General features: G+C 46.6%; 1 protein-coding gene and 1 pseudogene across 1 annotated transcript; one reads left to right on the top strand and one right to left on the bottom strand.

The window, feature by feature from the left end:
• Positions 1-3278: 3278 nt before the first annotated feature.
• On the top strand, positions 3279-19762 carry PLA2G2C (phospholipase A2 group IIC). The gene is made up of 3 exons (XM_007935864.1): positions 3279-3418; positions 7147-7274; positions 19596-19762. Exons 1-3 carry the CDS (start codon positions 3279-3281, stop codon positions 19760-19762), a joined length of 435 nt encoding a protein of 144 aa, XP_007934055.1.
• LOC103192648 lies at positions 10855-11327 on the bottom strand (annotated as a pseudogene).
• Positions 19763-26595: the final 6833 nt, after the last annotated feature.

The following is a 26595-nucleotide window of genomic DNA, read 5'->3' as shown; positions in this document are numbered from 1 at the left end:
TGACATCAGCAATGATATCCCTCATTCCACGTCCTCTTCTGAATCCAGCTTGCATTTTTGGAAGTTCTCTGTCAATATACTGCTGCAACCATTTTTAAATTCTCTTCAGCAAGATTTTACTTGTGTGTGATATTAATGATATTGTTTGATAATTTTCACACTGTGTTGGATCACCTTTCTTTGAAATGGGTGCAAATATGGATCTTTTCCAGTCAGTTGGCCAGGCAGCTGTCTTCCAAATTTCTTGGATAAACAAGTGAGTGCCTCCAGCATGGCATCCGTTTGTTGAAACATCTCAGTGGATATTCCATCAATTCCTGGAGCCTTATTCTTTGCCAGTTCCTCCAGTGCAGCTTCGATTCTTCCTCCAGTACCCGTGGTTCTTGATCATATGCCACTTCCTGAAATGGATGAACATTGACCAGTTCTCTTTGGTACAGTGACTCTGTGTATTCCTTCCATCTTCTTTTGATGTTTCCTGCATCATTCGATATTTTGCTCATACAATCTTTCAATATTGCAACTCGAGGCTTGAATTTTTTCCTCAGTTCTTTCAGCTTGAGAAATGCTGAGAGTGTTCTTCCCTTTCGGTTTTCTAACTCTGAGACTCTGCACATTTCATTGGGATAATTGCCTTCGTCTTCTCGATCTGCTCTTTGAAATCTTCTGTTCAGCTCTTTTCTCTTGTCATTTCTTCCTTTTGCTTTAGCTACTCTCCATTCAAGGGCAAGTTTCAGAGACGCTGATTTATGAAATAATTGGTCATTATAAGTCATCACTAGGAAATCAGATTGCATACCTCTGCAAAGTGGCAAGGGGCTTACTAGAAAAAAGTTTTGGACCTATTGAATACTCTCAGACTCTTTTGTTTGATTCTTTGAGTAGAGATTTGTTCAGATCCATTTTTCTATCTGTTTCAACTGTGTCCCTCCACCACCAGTTGAGATGATTCTGCCTCATGGCGACCCCATTGTGTCAGAATAGAACTGTGCTCCATAGGGTTTCGATGACTGATTTTTTTTTTTTTTTTGGAAATAGATCACCAGACCATTCTTCCAGGACTTCTCTGGGTGGACTCAATCCTCCAATCTTTTGTTTAGCAGCCAAATGTGTAACAGTGTAGTAATAACTTTTGGGATTCTTTTTATTACTTTGTTGTTGTTTGTTAGGTGCTGTCAAGTCATCTTCAACTCACAGTGACCCATGTACAGCAGAACGAAACACTGCTTGGTCCTGTGCCAGACCCATGATCCTTGCTATACCTGAGCCCATCGTTGTAGCCACTGTGTCAATCCATCTTGTTGAGGGCCTTCCCCTTTTTCATTGACCCTCCACTTTACCAAGCATGATATCCTTCTCCAGGAAATGGTCCCTTCTGACAACATGACCAAAGTAGGTGAGACAAAGTCTGGCCATTCTCAGTTCCAAGTAGCATTCCGGCTGCATTTCTTCCAGGACAGGTTTTTTTTTTTTTTTTAAGTAGTCTATGGTACTTTCAGGGGGAGCTCTGGTAGCATAGTGGCTAAGACACTTGCCTGCTAACCAGGTGGCTGGCGGTTCAAACCCACCAGCCACTCCTCAGAAGGAAGGTTGGGCAATCCTACTTCCATAGTGATACTGCCTCGGAAACCCAAGGAGGGGTCGCTATGAGTCGGGGCCGACTCGACGGCACATAACAACAACAACAACATGGTACTTTCAGCATTCTTTGCCAACACAACTCAAAAGCATCGACTCTTCTTTGGTCTTCTTTATTCATTGTCCAGCTCATTGTTCAGTTGGAACAGCTAAGGGAGACGGACTTGTGTGCCAGTTTGTTATACTGTGGCTTGCACGTATGTTGCTGTGAGGCTGGAGGCTGTGCCACTAAGGTTGCCCATGGTGGATGGGTTTCAGTGGAGCTTCCAAAATGAGACAGACTTGGAAGAAGGAAAAGGCCAACTACTTCTTAAAGAATTGGCGAGTGAAAACCTTATGAATTCATTAGTTAGTGATGGAATTTTCAGTTCTTAAGATTATGGGGCTGGAGAGGACCAATATGCAGGAAATTCTTAAGAGCATGAGCATAGGGAGTATCTGCGTGCAGGAAATTCTTATGACCGTGGGGAGGGGACACCCACATGTAGGTCAGACCATGTCTGCAGTCCCACAGTGTGGCCTACAGATCAGTGCCTGTTGTGGGTCAGCCCTCCCCCCAGGGACAGGCAGTAATCGCCCCCTCCCAGCTCCATGCTCCTCTGCAGAGCTCAGTGATTGCAAGGCATCCAAATCCAGCATCATGAAACGGCAAGGCCCCTGGGAAGTTGGCCCCAAACCCTCAGGCTCTGCTTTTCTTCTTCAAGGGCTTGTTTTCGTTTTACTGCAAGAGTGATAGAGTACATGCTTGTAATTAAGAAGTAATCTAACCGAGTACATAGTGACAAGGTACAGCCCTGTTCATCCTTGCCAGATCCCAATCCTTTTCCCATACCCATATAGAACAACTTTTAAAAGTTTGGTATACATCCTTCTAGGCTTTATACACACACATTTTAAACATTTTAAAAGCAAAGTCATACATGTTCATTGCAAAAAAAAATCCAACAGAAGTATACAAAATAAATGCCACTTTTTTTTTTTTTTGGCCTGCCTTCTCATTCCCATTGCCTAGAGATATTGCTATTAAAGTGGTATTTTCCAAGACATAATTTAGTTATTATCCCCCTATTGGAGGACATGTGGGTGGTTTCCAATTTTTTGATACCACAAAAAATGCTGCTGCAAACATCCTTGTGTTTATATTTTTGCCCACTTTTGTAAGCATTTTGTAGAAGTAAAATTGCTGAGTCCACATATATGTGCCATTTTTTAAGCAATGGATAGTGGGTAACTTCCTGCTTCTTCAGTATTTTGTTTTTGCTGTGAGATTGTAAATGCCCAGTGGACCAGCATTGCTGGCTTTGGGTTCTTTCTGTTCAATATTGCAGCAGACCTGAGGGCATTTTTTCCTGGGACGGTGGTTTTCCACTTTTCTGGGGCGGAGACTGTGGTTGACAGTAGAGCATTGTCCCAAAGGTCATGGAAACTGGGTTTGCATCCAGGTTTAGCAAGAAAGCAACAGATTTATGGAGGTAAATCTGATCCTATTTTCTTCCTCATTAAAGGGGCTAAAAATGCCAGCTGCACCCATGCACTGCATTTTAGGGTTTTCATGATACCCAGGATGTAAACATTAGGGCAAGTCAAGGGGGCATCATTCTCATTGCACCTTTTTTCCCCTCATTTTCACATTGGCAGTGATGGCTCCCACCCAGAGCAGCTTCTGGCAGTTTCAGAGGATGGTCAAACATGCCACGGGGCGGAGTGCCTTCTTCTCCTATTATGGATATGGATGCTACTGTGGGCTTGGGGGCAAAGGAACCCCTGTGGATGACACTGACAGGTGAGTGCCCACGGCCAAGGCACCGAGCTTCCTCCATTTGATTTGAAGCATGGAGAAGACACTAGGATTAGTTAACAGAAACCAACTCAGTCAAGCTTAGGAAAACAGTGAGTGGGAGCCAGGGGGAGGTCTTCAGGAATTCAGAGCCAGGACTGTCTTCCTGGGCATGTGACCAGCCCAGTCGCATGGGCCCCACATTCAGAAGGCACTGCACTTGGTTTACTTCTCTGTTGTCACTGTCTTAAAATTCTTACTTTTTGAACAGGGGGCCCTATGTTTTCATTTTGCACTAGACCCTGCAAATTGTATAGCCGATCCTGACCAGAGCACTAGAAACTTTCTCACTGCTCAGTCCTCGTGACAAATGTAGTCTTCCCTCAGCTGCTCAGTTTTTAGGTTTATAGGCCCAGCAAGACTGACTCGATATCTCTGTGCCCTAATTCCAAATTCCGGGACGGAGGATCTGAGTGGCCCAGTTTGGAAAAATTGTCCATCTGGATGGAGTCCCAGGGTACAAACCTGGTTGCCAGGGCCTACTCGTGAAGATGGGGTGTGTGGGAGGTGGCATGTGAGTTCCCAGAAAAACTGGAGGTTGGTGTGATCTGGTGAGGGCGTGGAGAGATAGGAAACAGGAAAGTTTGTCATTTCATTTGAAAAAATAAGAAAGCAACATGGCTCATTCCTAGCCACAGTCCACCTAATGTAGATAAATATGTTCCCATAGCAAGGCCTGAAATACCACTCCTCGGGCTTGATTGCTCTGAGTCGAGCTCATAGGACTGTGCAATATCCTGGCTAGAAGGACCCCAGAGTCCTGGATGGGAACTGGTCATCATGAAATGCCTGCCATGTGCTGAGCACTGGAATTGGTGATTGGCACACAAAGCCTAATTTAATCTCCACAAAGATGGTACAAGGCAAGATGCACCCACTTTATAGAGTAGGACATTGAGGATCCAAGAACAAAAGTTACTAAACCTACCCTAAGACCTGCAGCCTTTTATTGGTAAAGTCAGAATTTGAACAAGAATTTGCTTGTGTTAAAAGCCATGCTCTTTCCCCAACACTCTGTCCCTCACTGTTCAAGTCCAAAGGCTGGTAATAAAATTTAGCCCAACTAACCACTCATCTATATCAGTTTGTTATACTGTGGTGGCTTACTGTGAGGCTAGAGGCTATGCCACCAATATGTCAAATGCCAGCAGGGTCACCCATGGTGGGCAGGTTTCAGTGGAGCTTCTAGACTGAGACAGACTCAGAAGAAGTAAAGGGCCACCCACTTCTCAAAGAAGTATTGGCCAATGAAAACCTTATGAATGTCAGTGAAAGAACATACTTGGCATTTCTCAAGCTGAAAGAGCTGAAGAAAAAATTCAAGCCTCAAGTTGCAATATTAGAAGATTCTATGGGCAAAATATTGAATGATGCAGGAAACATCAAAAGAAGATGAAAGGAATACACAGAGTCACTGTACGAAAATGAATTGGTTGGTATTCACCTATTTCAGGAAATGGCATATGATCAAGAGCTGATGGTCCTGAAGGAAGTAGTTGAAGCTGCACTGAAAGAATTGGCAAAGAACAAGGATCCAGGAATTGACAGAATACCCACTGATATGTTTCAAAAAATGGATGCTGCACTGGAGGCACTTATTCATCTATGCCAAGAAATTTGGAAGACAGCTACCTGGCTGACTGAATGGAAGAGATCCATATTTGTACCCATTCCAAAGAAATATGATCCCACAAAATGTGAAAAGTGTCAAACAATATCATTAATATAACACACAAGTAAAATATTCCTGAAGATAATTCAAAAACAGTTGCAGCAGTACATCAACAGGGAACTTCCAGAAATATGAGCTGGATTCAGAAGAGGACATGGAACAAGGGACATCATTGCTGATGTTGGATGGACCTTAGCTGAAAGCAAAGAATACCAGAAAGATGTTGACTTGTGTTTTATTGACTATGCAAAAGCATTAGACTGAGTGGATCATAACAAATTATGGATAACTGAGAAGAATGGGAACTCCAGAACAATTAAATATGCTCATGAGGAACCTGTACATAGACCAGGGGCTTTCATTCAGATAGAACAAGGGGATACTGCATGGTTTAAAATCAGGAAGGGAGTGTGTCAGGATTTTATCCTTTCACCATACTTACTCAATCTGTATGCTGAACAAATAGGCCAAGAAGCTGGACTATATGAAGAATGTGGTATCAGGACTGGAGGAAGACTCGTTAAGAACCTGCCATATGCAGATGACACAACTTTGCTTGTTGAAAGTGAGGGTGACTTTAATCTTTACTGATAAAGATTAAAGACTTCAGTCTGCAGTTTGGATTACACCTCAACATAAAGAAAATGAAAATCCTCACAAATGGACCAATAAGCAGCATCAGAATAAATGGAGAAAAGATTGAAGTTGTCAAAGATTTCATATTACTTGGTTCCATGGTAAACACCAATGGAAGCAGCAGTTGAGAAATCAGACAATGTATTGCATTGGGCAAACCTGCTGCAAAAGACCTCCTTAAAGTGCCAAAGAGCAAAGATGTCTCTTTGATGACTAAGGTGCACCTAACCCAAGCCACGGTGTTTTCAGTAGCCTCATATGCATGTGAAAGCAGACAAAGAATAAGAAAGATCAAAGAAGAGTTGGTGTTTTTGAGTTGTGTTGGTGAAGAATACTGAAAGTACCCTGGACTCCCAGAAGAATGAACGGGTCTGTCTTGGAAGAAGTGTAGCCAGAATGCTCCTTGGAAGCAAGAATGGACAGGCTTTGTCTCGCCTACTTTGGTCATGTGGTCAAAAGGGACTATTCACTGGAGAAGGATATCATGTTTGGTAAAGTGGAGGGTCAGTGAAAAAGGGGAAGACCCTCAACGAGATGGATTTACACAGTGGCTGCAACAATGGGCTTAAGTATAGCAAGAATTGTGAGTCAGGCACAGGATTGGGCAGTGTTTCTTTCTGTTGTACATAGGGTCACTGAGTCGGAGCCAAGTCGATGGCACCTAACAACAGAAGCAACCAAAGATAAAAAACAGCAAAGAGTGTGCTTGCTGATGGAAATGTAAAAGGAAAAGCCAGAGGTGCCGTGCCCAGGGCATCAGCCAGACCATTTTCTTTTATCTTTGATTTGAATCCCAGGTCAGACGCTGCATCTCCGTGTTTCTGTCCTTTGGCTGAAGTGGAGGGGATGGATTGTGGGAGCTGTTCTCTGCCTGTCTTCTCTTATTGAATGCCTTCCCCTCCAACCCCCAGCCCTTTGCGGACTGTGAGTGACAGAAGAGCAAGGACTGGGTCAGCTCTTGCTGACAATTGTTTCCTCAGAGACTATCACAGCGCTTGGCACATAGTAGATGTTCAGAAAAAATGTGTTGAATGAAAGTCACAAAGACCTACATTTGTATTTGGGGTTCATAATTTTCTACTTGTGTAATTTTGTGAAACTTACCTCTCTGAATCTTGTTTCTTCCCCTATAAAATGGGAACAATGATAGTGCTTTATAGGGTTGTTTTGGGGAGCGAATGAGCTAGCAACAGGTTCTAGAAAGGGCTCCATGATGGTAGTGGTTATGTATGATCAGAATCCCCCTTCCCACCTTCAGCGCCTTCTCATCCAGGGGAGGAGGCAGGTGGGCCCTTCCCTGTTCCTACTTAAGGTCCCCCAGCTGATTCCCCAGGAACCTCCACCTGCATCTTGGAAATGCCCTCTCTCCCTCTTCCCTGGCCCCCAGGTGCTGCCTGGCACATGACTGCTGCTATGAGAAGCTGAAACACCTCGGCTGCCAGCCCGTGTTGAACAGTTATCAGTTCCACATCGTCAACGACACTGTGGTCTGTGAGTAGCCTTCTCTTAGGGATACATATTTGAACTCAGGCCTTAACTTAATGTCTACCCTCTTGTTGATGCAGAGAACTTTTAGGAAATGAGATGTTTCCAAGTGCTTTGCGGTGGGAAGAGGTTCCTGGAGAGTCCTTGTGTCTCTGGCCTCTGCTGCCCACAGCTGGATCTCCATCACCTTCCCTGAGCACAAAGCATATGCCTGCTATATAGTTGTTGTCGGGTACCATCAAGTTGATTCTGACTCCTAGTGACCCCGGGTAACAGAGGGCAACTGCCCCATAGGATTGTCTAGTCTGCAGTCTTTACAGAAACAGATCACCAGGTCTTTCTCCCATGGAGCCACTGGCTGGCTTCAAACCACCACCCTTTCAGTTAGTAGTGGAGCACCTAACCATTAAGCCACCAGGGCTCCTTTGTTACATTAAAAATAAAACCCACTGCCATTGAGTTTATTCCAACCATAGTGACTCCAATTGGGTTTCTAAGGCTGTAAATCTTTACAGAAGTAGATTGCCTCACCTTCCTCCTGTGGAGCAACTGGTGGGTTTGAATCACTGACCTTTGGTTAGCAACCAAATGCCTTACCCACTATACCCCCAGATATAGTACCAAAAACCAAACTCCCTGCCATTGAGTCGATTCTGACTCATAGCGACCTCTCCTTGAGTTTCCGAGGCGGTATCACTACGGAAGTAGTTTGCCCAGCCATACTTCTGAGGAGTGGCTGGTGGGTTTGAACCATTAGCCTTCTGGTTAGCAGTCAAGTGCCTTAGGCACCACGCTACCAGAGCTCCTTACCAGACATAGTAGATGCTCAATAAATATTTGTTGCTTTGAGGTTACATTGAATTCTGCAGCTTCCCTTGGCAACTGTTGCTGTTGTGAACATTCCCCTTTTTGTTTGTCATGTGTTACACAAGGACAAATATTTTTTAAGGGCAACTGCATGCCAGGCACTGTGATAAGTGCTGTGGGGACAGGAAAGTAAGCAGGAGGGGAAGGGAAGGAACCGAGTATAGTGTTGAAACCATGCAAGGGGGAAGGTGGGCTGGTGGGCTGAGTATCCAAGACATAGGGTGTGGTCCCCGTTATCCTGGAGCCTGTCTGGGGCTGGTGAGTGTGGATAGGGTGAGTTCAGACTCTAAAGAGCAAGCCATTTGAAGGCTCTAGGCAACTGCCTTCTGGGGGAGCAGCACCACTCCAGTGTAACCAGGGGTCTGGCTGCCCCTGAGAGCCAGTGGTCATGGGGCCAACTCCTCCTACCTGGCCCCATGGGTTGCATGACTCACTTACCACCACCACCACCCCACGCATATTTATTCCCGGTTATAAGTTTTCCTGGAGTCCATCTGTCTCCTCCCGGGTCAGAGAACTATCATCTCCTTGACTGTTCTCCTGGGTGGGGAGTGTGGGGTGGAGATTTGTACTTCCTCATACTGGGTGCTTAGCACTCAGACCCCAGGTATCCCCAACACCCTAAACATAGAGCTCCAGCTCTGTGTTTGCATCAAGACCAAGAGGTAGGACTGGGCAATCCCCCTGCACCAGCTGTGAGACCTAGACTGGATAAACTGGGGCTCGAAACCCTGCAGCAGGGAGCCAGCTTCAGCTCGGGTGGCTACTCAGGGCTCTTCCCCCTGCGCCATCGCACTGTCAACAGGTTAAGAGCCCTCTTTTATTCTCATGTGAGGTCATGGGCACTTCTCAACTTGGAGCTCTCTGACAATGAACAATCACAGGCCTCAAGCAAAGTGTGTCTTCTGGGGTACCCAAGACCGTAACTAGTAGATGAGAAGGACCAGGGCCTGGGAGTAGGGGTAGTGGAGAGGGGGCTGGAAGAGGTTGCCCCCAAAGTATTGCTTTATTTTTGCATATGATGTCTTACCCCCAAGGCACTACCTCCCACCCTTCTCTATCCACACTGGAGGGCTGCAAGCCTGGCTGTTTTTCAGTCAGGGGGTGGTCACATAACACAGGGACCCCTCAAACCCTCTACTTAGTCCAGCCGATTGTCTCACTTTCATATGGCTTCCTCCCACTTTTTTTGTCTCGACCTTGACATGTTACCTGCAAGTGGTTGAAAAGGCATCACTTTTGGAGACAAAGTATTCAGGGGTATTCTGGTGGCGTAGTGCCTAAGGCATTTGACTGCTAACCGAAAGGCTGGCAGTTCAAACCCACCAGCCACTCCTCGGAAGGAAGATTGGGCAATGTACTTCCATAGAGATACTGCCTCAGAAACCCAAGGAGGGGTCGCTATGAGTCAAATTGCCTCCATAGCAGTGAGTTGGAGTTTTTTGTTTTCTCCTATGATGCTCCCATGTAGTGTGGGACTAACGAAGGAAAAGGGTGCCCTGAGGGAGGGATCAGGCCTTTAGCCTCAGGTCCTACGGTGGTTTCCCTGCATGGGGCCTGGCCTGGGCACGCTTCTGTGCTTCACCCTGTTCTCTGATGAGGAGCACCAGAGCCCCAGGAGATAGAGAAGAATGGAACAAAGTGACCAAGGAAGAGGCTGGAGCCCCAGGAGGTGACGCCTAGGAACTGACCTTGGATTGGCAAATGCTTAGTGACAGAGGAGAAGCAGGCATGGGCGAGTGAGAGGGGAAAGCCTGTAGCCTGGGCTGGACTTTCCTCATACACTGCCTCCTGCTGAGCGGAAGCCTTGTTGCTCCTGCAGCCTTGCTGGACTCCAGAGGCTTGTTCAGGAAGTCAGCAAGGGTGGAGGCTTCCCATCACCCCTGGGGGCATCTGCACCCCCTCCACAACTGACCTAGCCAGTGAATACAGGCAGACCCCTGCCATCCCCCCCACACACACACCCTACCAAGCCCCTGCTCCCAGGCACAGGGCTGGGAGTCAGGAGAGCTGTGCTCTAATCCTGCGTCTACGTCTGATATGTGCTGAAATCTCAAAGAGTCCTGGGCACAATAATTCACTGGCCTAGTACTAGGAGCTCTGGTAGCATAGTGCCTAAGGCACCTGACTGCTCACCAGAAGGCTGGAGGTTCAAACCCACCAGCCACTCCTCGGAAGGAAGGTTGGGCAATCCTACTTCTGTAGTGATACTGCCTCGGAAACCCAAGGAGGGGCTGCTATGAGTCGGGGCCGACTCGACAGCAAACAACAACAACAACAACAAGTACTGTCTGAACACCTACCAGTGCTTATCCAGGGACAGTGCTGCACCAGGGGCCAGAGACACAGAATTCAAGGCAGACCCTGATCTCCTGCATTCACAATCTTGGGGAAACTCCAGAATTGAAAGCACCCTTAGAGACTACCGAGACCAAGCCCTGGTTATAGTGATGAGGAGGCCAAGGCCCAGAGGGTAACATTTTATCCAAGATTACAACACCTGCATCTTGAGCCTTTCCGGGGCCCTGGAACATATTGCCTGGCCTGAGTTTTGGGGGCTGAGTTTTCTCATCCATCAAATAGGTGTAATAGTAACAGCTGCAGCCTAGGAACATCTGTGATAGAGGCTGAACCTGCGGGATAAACCACCACCACCCCCCTTTTTTTTTTTCTTTCACTTTATGTCTTCTATTTAGCAACATTAACCCACACACAATTACTAGTCTTCTGGTTTGTTGAACCAGTAGGTCAGATAGGACTCACCACGGTGATGTCTATCAAAGTGGCCAGCTATTAAAAACCCCAGCACCACATTCACATGAAGGACACTCCTGACGAAGGTGGCTCATTTTGTCCTTTGCCATTGTATTTATACAATGCTTATAGTATTTCAGGACAGCTGGCTTCACCTTCGTTCTCTTATGCTTATTCTCCTTGGGAGTAGTGTAAGACTTCTTCCTTTTCTTAGCACCACCATGAAGTCTCAACACAAGACAACAAGTGGTCTCCTTTGAATGTGATAGCCTAAGTATTCCATCTTCTCAGTTGCTTGTCAACCAAGACCAGTCTTTGCTGATCATGAGGAATTCCCTCTTTATCTTGGATTTTGGCTTTTATATTTTCTATTGTATCTGAGCATTCAACTGCGAGGGTGATGGTCTTCCTCTTTTGGGGTCTTATGAAAATGTACATCTTGGCAGAGATTCCACTGCAGATGACAGGTTGGAAAAGCCTGCATGATAAGCCTTTGAAAATCAAACCCACTACCATTAAGTCGATTCTGACTCAGTGACCCTTTAGGGCAGAGTAGAACTGCCCCATAGGGTTTCCAAGGTTGTCAGTCTTTACAGGAGCAGACTGTCTCATCTTTCTCCCACAGAGCAGCTGGAGAATTCAAACCACTGACCTTTTAGTTAGCAGCCAAATGCTTAACCCAGAGCTCCTCAAACCTTTGAAGGAGGGATTATTCATCCCATTGTTGAAGAGGATTCCTGAGGTTCAAAGAGGCTAACTGAGTTGGCCAAGTCAAACAGTCAGGGAAATAAGTACTAAGATTTGGACACAGGACGTCTTACCCAGAGCTCGTCTTCCTGCCTCCACCACCCAGCCCAGTGGCTTGAGGATGATGTGTTTGTGCTTGCCTTCAGGGCTCACACACAGGTCTAAGTCTTGCTGGGCTCTAGCAGACTATACCCAGGGAGGACAGGCAGACAAAGTTTGCTCTTCTGGAAGGCTCTGTATCTTTCCATTCCTGGTAAGATGCCTGGAGTGAGCACGTGGTTTGGAGTCTGGCAGAGCTCGATCCTAACCCCAGCTTCACTTCTTCTGACCGGGTAGTTGGACAAACCACCCTGGGCCTTAGTCTACACACCTGTAAAATGGAGCTACTCATCTTGACTTCCAGGATTGACTGGAATAACTCAATGAAAAGGTCTGGCACATGGGTCCTTACTTTATGCCCTTTCTTTTAGATGCTGAGATTTTTTTTTCTTCTAAGTTTTCTTTTCCCTTCTACTTTGTGGGGAAGCACTGGGATTTTCTTTATTACCTTTCAAGAATTTCTTTGATACACCTCCTTTGGACTTACATCCCCTCAGGCAATATCATTAACTGTTCGCAGGATCAAATCTCTTCCCCCACCCACAGTTCTGCCTGTTCAAAGAGCTATCCCTGCAAGGGTTAACCAAGTCCCCAGCCTCCTTGAATTTGAAATCCTGCACCCAAGCCTGGTCCCAGGTTACCTAGCAACCAGCAACCGCTCTGGGATGCAGTTGGTGAGCAGGGGAGGGAAAGGAAAAAAACAACTTGGTCTGTCCATGTCTCTAAATGTCACCAGGAGATCAGTGTCCAGAAAGGCTGTAATCTGAGCCTGGAGGCCGAGCTACCTGATGGCTATGGCTGCCCTTAGGCAACCTGTGAGATTGTTATCCCTCCTTTGTGGGGGGCTTACATAAGTACTTGGCATTTGCAAGGGACTTACAGATCACCCAGCAGTGACACCCCCTCTCCACCCACACATGCATGCATGTGTTGTGTGGGGAGGGGCCTGGCAGTGGGAGGCAAAGATCAGGTCCCAGCCAACTTCCCCACTACCATCCACCTCTCTCCCTATGCCAAGGGGCATGGTAATGAGGGTGGTGCTATTGTTGTGTGCTATTAAGCAAGTTTTCAACTCATAGTGACCCCATGTGACAGGGTTGAGCTGCCCCATAGGATTTTCTAGGCTGTGATCTTCATGGAAGCAGATCGCCAGGTCTTTCTCCCGTGGAGCTGCTGGGTGGATAAGAACTGCCAACCTTTTGGTTAGCAGCTGAGCACTTAACCAATAATAAGGGTAACCCTTGGAATTCCTAGTTTGCAGAGACCTTTCACGTGCATTACTGAATGTATTCCTCACCACCACCTCCACGCACTGACACATCATCCATGTTCTCTCCTAGTGTTTCTATCTGCAGTCATCCTGTTGACTTATCAGTGTACAGACTCTCCCCTCAACCAGCGTGGACATCCTGAGCAAGGAGAGAGCAGCCTGCCTGGCTCTGGGACGTGTTCTCCAGAGTCCGCAGAGACCGATGTTCCTGGCACTGTTGTGTGTGGGCCTGCTTGCTCCCACCTGACCTCCCAGTTCCTAGCACAGGCCAGACACATGTTAGGAACTCGACACAGGCTTGCTTAGTGAGTGGGTGACTGAATGCAAAGCTCATGAGATAGGCACTGCAATATTTTTATCCCCACTTGAAAGCTGAAGAAACTGACTGATAGTGGGGAAATGATAACCCAGGATCATGCAGCATGCGAGCAGCAGATATGGAACCAGAGCCTGGCTTTCTGAATCCTAGGGCCAGGCTCTTTACACTGCCCCAGAGCTGCCTCCAGCCAGTGCAAACCAAAGCCAAACTAGCTGCTGTCAATCCATGTGTGTCAGAATAGAACTGTGCCCATAGGGTTTTTAATGGCTGGAATTTTGGAAGTAGGTCTCCAGGCCTTTCTTTGGATGTACATCTGGTGAACACAAACTTTTTGGTTAGCAGCCAAATAGGTTAAATGTTTGCACCATCCAGGGACTCCGCAGTCAGCAAATACTGATGGAGCAGCCGCTGGGTGTTAGACAGCCGTCTGATGGAGTCTGGAAATCAGAAATGGAAAGGACTAAGTCCTTGCTCTGCAGGAGTTTGCATTCCAGGGGGGAGATGGACCATAATGCACTCATAAATAAAGGCAGCAACTAACCAACCCCGCTGCCATCAAGTCAATTCTAACTCATAGAGTAGAACTGCCCTATAGGGTTTCAAAGGCAGTAAATCTTTATGGGAGCAGATTGCCACATCTTTCTCCCACAGATTAGCTGGTGGTTTTGAACTGCTGACTTTTTGGTTAGAAGCTGAATGCCTTAATCACTGCCCCACCAGAGCTCCTATAAAGTTATTTATAAATAAAAGTACATCTGACAATGACAAGTGCTATGAAATGAAATAGAGAATGATAGACAGGGAAGGTGGTCGAGGAAGGCTTCTTTAGGGAGGTGGCATTTGGTCAGAGCTAGGGTGGCAGGAGCAGAGGAGTCTTGAGAAGGAGGGGCATGAGGCTAGGAGCTAGGCTGGGAGCAGCTCCTGCGGGGCTGGGCGGACATGCCTCCATTGCAGTGGGAAGCAGGGAGTGATATGCTCTCATTTTGCTTTAGAAAGATCATTCTGCTGCTGTGCAGAGGAGGGAAGCCAGAGAGGAAAAAGGAAGGCTCATTAGGAGGCCATTTCAGTAGCAATGGGAAAAGAGATTGTGGCTTGGGCCAGGTGGTGGCAGTGGTGGGGAGGGAAGTGTCAGATGCTGGGTGTGCTTTGGAGGGAGAGTCCTGCTGCTGGATTGAATGTAGGTGGAGGAAGGAGAGGATGGGTCCTAGGTTCTCGGCCTGAGCAGCCATGGATAGTGTACCATCTTCTGAGCGTGGGAAATGGGGGGAGAGGAAGAAAAGAACCAGAGTTGGGTGTGAGCCATTTTGTGTTTGAGATGCAGAGCAGACCTCCAAAGGGTATCAGGAAGATGCGTGCATATTTGAGGCCAGGAAAAGTCTGGGCAGGAACTGAGAACTTGAAAGTCATCAATGCTCAGATGGTATTTAAAGCCCTGAGACTGTACAGAAGCCCTCAGGGAGAGAATTTAGAGAAGGCTGTGACCAAGGCCAGGGCACACACATTCAGGGGCCTGGCAGTGGGTCTTGGTTAGCCGTCAGCAGGAATGCAGACCTGCCTGCCTGGCCTCATTTGTAGAAGTGTATTTTGTGGGATGTCTTAAAGTTGTAACCTCCTTTCTTTGTGCCTCAGTCTCTTTATCAGCAAACTGGGAGATGCAGGATCTGGATCTAGGCTGCCAAAGATGACATTCCTTGGCCCAGGGCTCCCTCTTCTTCCAGGTTATGTCAGGCCTGGTCCTACTGTGACAGAGTGATGCCCATAGAAATGAAGCTATAGACCATATGAGGATTGTTGTTGTTAGCTGCTGTTGAGATAGCCCCTGACTCATGGGAACCCCCAGTCTCAGAGGGCTTGAGGACTAGATAGACCATTTGAGGTAGAACAGAGAAAACGGTACTCCATGCATTAGAAAAGATAGGAAGGAAAAGCAAGAAAGGGAGAGGGGAATGAGAGAATGAGGAAGAAAGAGGTTTAGAGATTAGAGATGAAAGAAAGACAGGATGGAAGAGAAGAAATAAGGAATGGAAGACAAAGAAATGGAAAGAGGGAAGGATGAGAAAGAAGGGGAGAGGCAGTGGCTGAGGAAAGGTGGGAGAAACGTCTGACTTTGGGTTTCCAAAGTGACAGCACCAGGGTGTCAGGGCCCTTGGGAGTAGAGTGAGGATGGATGGGGCAGGGAACCAGCCCCACAGGACTGGTGGGCTCCCCTGCTGACCACAGCCGCTGCTCTGGGAGGGAGAAAGTGATGTGCTAGGGACAGAAGAGGAAAAAGAGATGGATGGGGATGGGGTCTCTGGAGGAACTCCCTTGGGGAGCTAAGCTTGATGCTTCTGGAAGGATTTTCACAGATGGGGGGGTGTGGGAGGGCAAAGGTGATCCAGGCATCAGGAACAGTGGGAGCTGCGGGAACCAAGCCCCAGAGGCGTGAACATCCCTGACATATTTCATGCGGGTGAACGGAGAGGTGCGGCTGAAGCGTAGGGTGGGTGTTGACATGTCTTGAGAAATCAAGTCTCCAAGGAGATGTGGGAGGACAGCTTCCTGCAGGAATTGTGGACTTCAGAGCCAGAGAAAGGCAAACAAACAGATTCTAGCCAGCACTGGGTCCAACTTAACCCTTTCAAGACTGGATTAGTTTCTGCTTTGAATTTTTTTGTTGAAACCCTGTGTTTTCAGTAATGAATGGCATTTTGAGTTAAGTGAAAAATAAATTTTTTGAATGTAATGTATATTTTGATACAACTAGTGGGACACATATGTCCCAAGGGAGTCTCTGGTGCTGAAGTTGGTAGGATGAGGTCTGTTTCTTCAGATTCACATAGTTATACAGTCCCCCACAAGGTGGTAGCACATACTAAAAGTGGGATAGCACCTTCCCACTAAACCCCAGAGGTGGAAAATGTAGGTCAGCATTATATGTTTCATGGGTCACAAAAAGGTTAAGAGGGTATTTCTTTTTTCAGTACATGAAGCTAAAAGGGCATCATCTTTAAAACAGCATGCATTCATAGAGCACTTTCTGTGTGCCAAGCACATCTAAACCACTCCATCTGTAAACAACAGTATAAAGCCTCATGACAATGCTATGAAATAGACACTATACTTTATTTTGACACTATTATTTTATAACCATTTTATATATGAGGATTGTTGTTGTTAACTGCTGTTGAGACAGCCCCTGACTCATGGCAACCCCATGCACAATGGAACAGAATGCTGCCCAGTCCTGGGCCATCCTCATGATCAATTGTGGATCAGACCATTGTGAGCCATGGGGTTTTCACTGGCTGATTTTCAGAAGGAAATTGCCAGGCCTTTCTTCCTAGTCTGCCTGAGTCGGAAGCTCCACTGAAAACTGTTCAGCATCACAGCCACACACAAGCCTCCACTGACAGACCAGTGGTGGTTGTGCATGAGGACATTGGCCCTGAGTCAAACCTTGGTCTCCCACATAGAGGCCAAGAATTCTACCTCATAGATGAGGATACCACAACCAAAACCCAACCCATTGTTTTCAAGGGGATTCCAACTCACAGAATTACTTTGTAGGGTTCCCAAGGCTGTAATCTTTACAGAAGCAGGTTACCACATCTTTCTCCCATGGAGTGGCTGGTGAGTTTAAGCCACTGACCTTTCAGTTAGCAGTTGAGTGCTTTAGTCATCATACCACCGGGGCTCCTTATAGATGAAAATACTAAAGCTAAATGAGATCAAGTAACTTGCCCAAAGTCATAAACCAGGGTGTAGTCTGGGTGTCTCCATCCTCCTCCTAATCCTAAAAAGACAGTGGACCTGGGGTGGAGTTACCTGGAAAGAAGAAAATGTGCCTTAAACACCCCTTACACACCTGCACAAACTGGCACCCCCCCCACACACACACACACACAGGGCATTGCAGCTCTGACTACTAAATAAAATATCCCCACCTAGTGGTGACTCAGCCAAAAGGCAGACACACAATCCCAGAGGCCCATAGAGGCTTCATTCATGTATTCAATGACTGTTTGTTGAGCACCTACTATATACCAGCATCTGTTGTGGATGCTGGGGACACTGTGGTGAACAAGACAGAAAAAAATCCTGGCCTCATGGAACCTACACTCCACTGAGGAGACACAGACAATCAGCAAGTAAGCATGAAAGAGAATTACAGATTGTGAAAAGTACTATGACTGGAATAAACAGGGAAGTAAGGGAGAGAACGGGAGAGAGCTGTAGATCCAGTGGTCAGGGAGGGCCTGTCTGAGGAGGTAAAATTGCAGTGATCCCTAGAGAGTGGGATAGATTCAGCCTTTTGAAGATCCCAGGGAGAAGCATTTTAGACAAAGAGAATAGCCAAGTGCAAAGGCATTGGGATAAGATAGAATAAGACATGTGACATAAAAGAGGCCAGTGTGGCTGCAGCAGAGTGAGGATGGGAGAGTGGAGGCTGATGAGAAAGAAGGGGTTGGCAAGGGTCAGCCCACAGGTAGCCTGCTTTGTAGACTTTACCAAGGACTTGGGATTTCTTCTCTGAATAATGGGAAACCACAGCAGGGCTTAAAGCAGGAAAGTGAACATGATTCATGGTGCATTTTAAGAAGGTCCCTGTTTATTCTCACTAGGAAAGAAGAGTTGACAATGACAGGGATTTGGGTAGTGGCCAAGAAGATGGAGACAAGAGGGCAGAGCATGAAACAATTTAAAAGTAGAGAAAACCAATCAGACTTGCTGGCGGACTGGATGTGAAAAGTCAAAGTAGGGGAGCAATCGAGGTCAGTTCCTGGTTTTCTGGCTTGAGTAGGAAGTGGTACCATTTGCTGAGATGAGCATGTAGGTGAAGGACAGGCTTGGTGGGTGGAGGAACATCCATAGAGCAAGAGTTTCCTTTTGAACTTCTTAGGTTTGAAATACTAGAGACATCCAGGTGGGATGTCAGGCAAGCAGTTGGAAATAGGACAGGCATTCTGAGAAAATAGATCTCATTATCTTGGCCTAGTCCCGGGGTGGCACGAACATGTGTTCTCAACTTCTAAGCCAAAGGTTGGAGGTTCAAAACCACCCAGAAGCACCACAAAAGTAAAGGCCTGACAATCTACTTCTGTGAACATGGTTGTTGGTGGGTGCTGTCAAGTTGCTTCAACTCATAACAACACTGTGTACAACAGAATGAGACACTGGTTGGTCTGGTGCCATATTCACAATTGTTGCTATGCTTGAGCCCATTGTTGTAGCCACTGTGTCAATACATTTCACTGAGGGTCACCCCTTTTTTGCTGACCCTCTACTTGACCAAAGCACAATATCCTTCTCCAGGGACTGGTCTCTTCTGACAACATGACCAAAGTATAAGAGGTGAAGTCTGGCTATTCTTGCTTCTAAGGAGCATTCCGGCTGCACTTTTTCCAAGAAAAGATTTGTTCATTTTTCTTGCAGTCCATATTTTCGATATTCTTTGCCAACACCACAATTCAAATGCATCAATTCTTCAGTCTTCTTTATTCATTGTCTAGCTTTCACATGCATATGGGGCTATTGAAAATACCATGGCTTGGGTCAGTTGCATCTTAGCCTCAAAATGGTATCTTTGCTTTTTAACACTTTAAAGAGGACTTTTGCAGCAGATTTGCCCAGTGCAATATGTTGTTTGATCTCTTGACTGCTGTTTCCATGGCTGTTGATTGCAGATCCAAGTAAAATGAAATCCTTGGCAACTTCAGTCTTTTCTGCATTTATCATGATGTTGCTTATTGGTCCAGTTGTGAAGATCTTTGTTTTCTTTATGTTGAGGTGTAATCCACGCTGAAGTCTATAGTCTTTGATTTCATCAGTAAGTGCTTCAAGTCTTCTTCACCTTCAGTAAGCATAAAGATTACAGCCAAGAAAACCCTATGGAACAGTTCTACTCTGAAGGCCATGGGGTCACCATGAGTCAGAATTGACTTGATGCCAATGGGCTTTTGGGTTTTGGTTTGCCTTAGCCTGTGGGCTGCTAACAATCAAGACTACCACCCAGCTGAGCCCAGCCTAATTCAGGGCATCCACCTGATCACCACCGACATCAGCCCATGCTCCCTTTCCCCTCTGATTTCCTTCTACCCTTCTCTTTACTCCAACACTTGTGGGATCTCCAAGTGTGGTGATGGAAGAGCATGGGCTTCCCAGTTTCTTTCCTTTCTATTGTAATATTTGACCTCTTGCATCAAGCTCTCCATTCTCCTCAACCTTAGCACCAACCCCTGGGCATGTGCTGGGAGCGCCCGATGACCCTTTGGACCCTGTCTTTCTACAGGTGGATGTGCCCTGGGTTCTGGTGTTGGCTGCATCTGTGGCATGAAGGCCTGTGAGTGTGACAAGCAATCTGTGTACTGCTTCAAAGAGAGCCTACCGACCTATGAGAAGAACTTCAAGCAGTTCTCCAGCCGGCCTCGATGTGGCAAGCGCAAGCTCCAGTGCTAGGAAGGTCATAGGGTCCTCCTTGACTTTCAGCATCTACTCCAGTGTCACACTTCTGGGAAACCTTCCAGCTCATCCCCAACAGGCTCCAGTCCTCCCAGGAGGAAGAGCAAGGGGCAACTTACCCAGCAACATTTTGGCTCAGGGAATTCCTTGTCATTCTGCACCTGGGGGTTGGAGATCAGCAATTGAAACAGATGAAATTCCTGCCCCAATGGAGCTTGTGTTTATTCTAGAGAGGGAGACAGACCACAAACATTTACATAAATACAGACGTTCAGAAAGTGGGAAGTGCTATGAGCAATGGGGGAAACAGATCTCCCCAGTCCCTCATCTCTGGAAGTTTCTGAGAGGGAAGAGGCCCCAGGGTCTGCCCAAAGCTCTCCCCACACCCCCACCCCAAATCCAGTTGCAAGGCAGACTTGAGAGTTTGGTCCACAATCCAGATCTAGCTGGGATCAAAGCAGAGGTGACAAGGGCTTAGCACATACTCCAGGGACCCCATGGGCACACTTGGAGTTTGTTTCTCATTTGCTCAAGTTTTGCTTTCTATAAACCCCCAGGAAGGGAGGGTGGGGAGATTGATGCCATTTTCAGCTCTCAGAAGATAGAGTGTTATCATGAGAACATTAACCTCCCACAGCTACCAGTGGATGTCATGGCCAGAAAGATGTTATGTTCAGCCCTAGTGGTCAGCTGTATTTGGCTGGAATATGACCACTGGGAAACAGAATCTTGGCAGAATATGAGTAAAGGAAGAAGGAAATGGAGGAAGAGATAAAAAAAAGAAACAGAGAAAGAGGGGATGGGAGGGGGGAATAAGATGTACCTGAATTTTCCATCCAAATTAAGAAACCCTTAGTTGCATCAAGAGAGCTCTGGTGGCATAGTGCCTAAGGCATTTGACTGCTAACCAGAAGGCTGGTGGTTCAACCCCTCCAGCCGCTCCTTGGAAGGAAGGTTGGGCAATCTACATCCATATAGATATGCCTTGGAAACCCAAGGAGGGGTCGCTATGACTTGGAAATGACCCGATGGCAGTGAGTTTTGATTTTTTTTTTTTCTTTTAGTTGCATCACATTTACATTCTAGCAAATATTAAAGTGATCTAAATTGGGTGGATTCTGTTATTTACAATACTCAACTGGTATGGAAGATTGCAAAAATGACCATAATTGTTCTCATCTCCCTGTATGTATCCTTGCTGCTAAAAGAGCATAGGGGATATGTCTTCTGACTTCCTCTAACCTCAGGAGGGGAAGAGAAAATCACCATCAACATTAACAGCTATGGCTGATTCCTATAAGGCAGAGGTCAAACATCCTTTCACCCTCCACCCTCTTTACCAATTTTGATACCAGCTGTCCCTCCCATGGCACTCACTACTTCTCTATTGGGTTTAATAATGCATTGCAGTGGGCACACAGACAATACTTATGATTATGAGGTTTATTAGGGAAGTAATAGGTTATTATTCTGGATCAGAAACAACTCAGGACATAGTTCTTTAATCAAGACAGCCTGTTCTCGGTGCTGCAGCTATGCTTCTCCCTGGCCTTGGCCTCTGCCCTGCTCAGGCAAGTGTTGTAAAGCTCTCTTAGCTTTCCTGGTGTCCAGAGAGGCGTCCCACTCCACAAGCAAGCCTCTTGCCCAAAGGCACTTGGCTTTCTTGCTCCTTGGGCTGTGAAGTCTGCTGCAATGTCTCATGCTGGTCTCCTAGTTCTACTGCCTCTATCTCTCTGCTGTCACAGCACAAGGATTTCAGGTCCAAAGAACATGCTCCCCTCCTAGCTCTTTTCTTTGATGATAATGTGATACCTCTTTCCATCCTTGGGGTGGCTCATTTTAAGCCTAGCAAGATGGCAAAACTGGCTAATCCCCATGTTAGGGTCCATACACCTTATTTCCATGGTCCCCCGTCCGTAAGGGTACCATGCACCTTATTTACGTTGTTAACAAGCTATTCAATCCAGCTGAGGGCCACAAGCTCCTCATATTTTCGTAATTCTACCTAGTCATCTGGTGAGTGTCACAAAGACCATGGCTAGAAGAGCCATATTAAGTCATTCACTGTACCACATTTGCCTTTCACGATGTAATAGAGGTAGAGTCTGTTTCTCCACCCCTTGAGTCTGAATTGATCTTGTGGCTTAACTGATCTTGTGGTCAATTGAATGTAGTGGAAGTGATGGTTTATCATTTCCAAGTCTAGACCTCAAGGTGCACTCTTCAGGCCCCTGCCTCCATCCTGAGAACAAGACTGGGCTAACCTGCTGGAGCATGAGAGCCCACGTGGTTCAGAGTTGGGTCAGCCCAGTTATCGCAGCCAAGACTTCAGACATGTGGGAGAGCCCAGCTAAGTTCAGCAGAGCTAACCCATAGCTGACCACAGACACAGGAGACAGCTCAGCTGAGACCCAAACAACTAGACAGCTGAACCTACCCGAAACTGCCAACAGGCAGAATTGTCAGCTAAATAAAAGTTGCTATTTTAAGTCACTAAATCTTGATGTGGTTTGTTCAACAACAATAACTCACTGATATAATTGGTCTTTAATCACCGAGATTTCTGGTTTCTCAGGTTGTGGGAAAACCTGCTCTCCTTGTAGGACCATCATTTATTCTTTCATTCAACAAATACATAATGAGGACCTACTCCAAGCCAGGCTCTGTACTAGAGTAGAGAAATAAAGATGCATCAGACCCCAAGGAGTTCTCAGACCAGGGGCAGACACAAGTAAACAGGCAATTACAAAACAGTGTGGGAGATGCTGGCAATTAGAATCAGCCTGAGGAGCAAGGACCACAGTCTGGGAGGGTCAGGGAAAGCTCTAGAGGAATGCTGGGGTTCACTGTCTCATTGAGACTTGAAAGGCCTAAAAGATGGGGAGGAATAAAGGAGGCCAGGTGGGGTGTTCACAGCCTCCCAGGCAGAGGGATGGAAGAGAATTCAGCATTCACAGACTCCAAGCTCTCATCCACCTGCCTCCCCATCTCAGCCAAGGAAATTTCCAGGCTTCTACTTGTTCAGACCAAAACTCTGGGTGTCAACCTCTTTTCTCATATCCCACATCCAATCTGTTGGCACTACTTTCAAAATACATCTAGATTCCATATTTATAAACTACTTCAGTAATATTTACATTAAAAAAATAACATTGGGGGGACATCTAAAATAACAACTTCTCACCACTTGCATTGCCACCATCTTGCTCCAAGCCACCATCACCATGTGTCTGAGTTGCTGCAACTGCTCTTAGCTATTCTCTCTGCTTCAACCCGTGGCATCCTGCAATCTCTTCTCCATAAGACCAATCAATAGAGTGACTTGTATCTGGCCATGTTACTTCCACACTCCAATGGCTCCTCATTTCTCTCTGAGTAAAAGCCAAAGCCCTTACAATGCTCTGAAGGCCCTGCATGATCAGCTCCCCCTCCACCTTCATGATTTCACATCCTACACTTGCCCCTTGCTCACTCCATGTCAGCCATAAGGGCCTCTGTGCTTTTCCTTCAAACTGCCAGGTACACCCCCCTATCAGAGCTTTGCACAGGCTGTTCCCTCTTCCTGGAAGGCTTTTCTACCAGATATCCACACTGTTCACTCCAACCTCCTTCAAGTCTGTTGGAATCTCATCTTCTGAAGGAAGTGTTTACTGCCCCCTACACACACACACACACAAACACACACACACAGAGGCATTTCTGACCATCTTTGTTTTCCCCTTCTAGTTCTTTCCTCCACCACCCAACATACTACTGATACTACTGTTGTTTTTGTTATTAGTTGCCATGAGTCAGCTCCAATTCATGGCAACCTATGTACAACACAATGAAGCATTGCCCAAGCTGTGCCATCTTCATGATCATTGGTAAGTTTGAATCCACTGTTATGAACACTGTCGGTTTTGAGTGGCTTCCATCATAGGCAGCAGCACTATGTTAGACAATTTTTGTTGTGATCCATAGGATTCTCACTGGCTAGTTTTTGGGAATAGATCACTGGGTCTTTCTTTCTAGGCTTAGTCTGGAACCTGTCCAGCATAGGTGACCCTGCTGGTATGTGAAATACCCATGGCATAACTTCCAGCATCATAGCAACACACAAGCTATTATGGTATGACAAACTTACAGAGGAGTGGTGGCACCTGTCATTACCATATATGCAGATGACATAACCTTGCTTGTTGAAAGTGAAGAAGACTTGAAGCACTTACTGATGAAGATTAAAGACTACAGCCTTCAGTATAGATTACACCTCAACATAAAGGAAATAAAAATCCTCACAACTGGACCGATAAACAACAACATGATAAATGGGGAGAAAAAATGAAGTTGTCAAGGATTTCATTTTACTTGAATCTAAAATCAGCACCCATGGAAGCAGCAGTCAAGAGATCAAATGGCAAATTGCACTGGGCAAATCTGCTGCAAAAGATCTCTCTGAAATGTTAAAGAGCAAAGATGTCACTTTGAAGTAAGGTGTGCCTGCCCCAAGCCCTGGTATTTTCAGTAGCTCATATGCATGTGAAAGTGGGACAGTGATTAAGGAAGACAAAGAAGAATTGATGCATTTGAATTGTGGTGTTGGCAAAGAATATTGAAAATACCATGAACTGCCAGAAGAGCAAACAAATCTGTTTTGGAAGAAGTATAGCCAAAATGCTCCTTAGAAGTGAGAATGGCCAGTGTTGTCTCTCACACTTCAGTCATGGAGTAGGATATCATGCCTGGTGAAGCAGAGAGACAACAAAAAAGGGGAGGACCCTCAAGAAGATGGGTTGACACAGTGGCTGCAAGGATGGGCTCAAGCACAGTAACAACTGTGAGGATGGTACAAGACCTGGCAGTGTTAAGTTCTATTGTATATGGTGTTGCTAGGAGTTGAACTAACTCGATGGCATCTAACAACAACATATATTCATTGTTTATTGCCACCTCCCCCATGAGCTCAGGAGGGCAAGGGTCTTTGTCTTTTTTGTCTCTGATGTAGATGTTGAATGACATGTGATGAAGAATGTAGAATGTGTAAAAAAGCACAAGTAGCGCCTAGTAGGGCCATGGAATGTGAGAATCATTTCTGGAGTGAGCAACAGAGGGGAAGTAGGTGGGGCCAGTTCATGGAGAACATTGATCCTAGGAGCAGTGGAGTTGGAGGGAAGTTCCAGGAAAGTTATGAGCAACACCCTACTTTGCACTTTTATGCAAACCTGGGCAGTTCAATCTCCTTGAGTCCCAATGACCTCATGGACAAAATGAGTGCCTGAGACTACACAATAGGATAACATATGGAGGACGTGCATAGCACATAGTAGGGACTCAATCCACGTTAGTTGATTCACTGTGTAGCAGTGTTGTGGGGGTGAGTGTCCAGCCCCAGAGGACAGAGGCTTTGGATGTAGATGCTTTTTGTTTTTTATAGCAGCTCTTTTGAATTTGAATCCTCCACATGTCTTGATATCTGGTGGATGCATTGGACAGTGAGGGAGTGTAGGGGTGGTCAGGGCCTCCACTCAGGGCAGGGGGTTGAGCACAGCACATGTGTACCCTCAGAGGCTGTTACTCACTATGGGCTGATTACAGGTGTGAGCCAAAGAAGGCAGAATCATTGTTACCCCATTCCCACTCCTGGGGTGTTAGTGAAGCTGTGAAAGGCACAGGGATGAGCAGATGTTAGAGAGGATGGCATATGGCAGCATGGGCGTGGCCACAGGCCCTGCAGGAGAGCAGCTGACTGGGGTGCAGTGAAGAGTAGGGTGACTGGGTTTCTGGGTCAGTGAATGCATGGGATGGACATTAGTGAGATCACTGTGAACCAGAGTCATGTCCAGATGGAAGGACAGAGAGGGGCAAGGGAAAGCAAGATGGACCAAGTTCTGAGATCCTGAGGGGTTAAGAAGGGAAGTCCAAACCCTGGTTCCCCAAGCACCTGGTTCCCCAGGTTGCTGGAAAGAACACCCTCCAGGTACTGAGTCCTCACCTGTGTTCATACATACAATACCTGAACCATCTTGGAAGCAGGTGCTGTTAAAAACCCCCAATTGACAGAGGAAGAAGCTGAGGTTCAGTGCCATATTAAAAGGGCTTGCTCAAGGCCACACAGGTAAAAAGTGGCAAAGCAAGTGACTTGAACATAGTGCTGTCGCACTCTCCCTCCTAGAATTCCCCCCAGCAGGCTTGTCAGAGAACAAATCCAGTTCTAGAGAGACTTATTGGGGAGCTGTAACCTAGGAGGTTGGTCCAAGGGTTTGAATTCCTATCCTGGGGTGAAGGTAGGGGGCACCTAGGTTCTAGTTCTGGCTAAACCTTGAAATTGTTGTGTGGTTTCACAACAAAATCACAGAAAATCAGTGTACAACACTGTGCAGGGCACTGGGGACTCAGTGGGAGTGAAGGAGGGTCCTGCACCCCTGAAGCTCACAGCATGGTGGAGGCAGACAGGTAAGAAGGAGATAGATAATCTGAGATGGAAGCCCAGATGTAGGAACAGCCAGTGGGCACCTCGTCAGACCTCCTATTCAGTGCAGGTCCTGGACCTGAAGGTAAGCGGGAGTTAGCAGGGCAAAGCAGAGTGGAGGAAAAAAAGTGTTCCAGGCAGAGGGAATTAAAGGTCTGTGCCCAGGCCAGGAGGGAGGCAAGGGTGGGAAAGGCTAGTCCTCTGGAGGTGAGTGTGATGCTGGAGGTGGAGGTGGAGGTGGAGGGAGGATGGGGGATGAGGATGGAGGCAGACCTGGTCAGGTCATGGTAAAGGAGCTAGGGTCAGAACAACTTCACACAAGCCCTCTCCTCTCACCACCCACCACCCACTGCTGTCGAGTTGGATCCGACTCATAGTG

This window comes from Orycteropus afer, unplaced genomic scaffold (assembly GCF_000298275.1).
Source record: "Orycteropus afer afer isolate SDZICR_OR568_19922 unplaced genomic scaffold, OryAfe1.0 scaffold00031, whole genome shotgun sequence".
Classification (NCBI taxonomy): domain Eukaryota; kingdom Metazoa; phylum Chordata; class Mammalia; order Tubulidentata; family Orycteropodidae; genus Orycteropus; species Orycteropus afer.
Note: the sequence above shows the minus strand (reverse complement) of the source record. Positions and strands in the feature narration are given on the sequence as shown.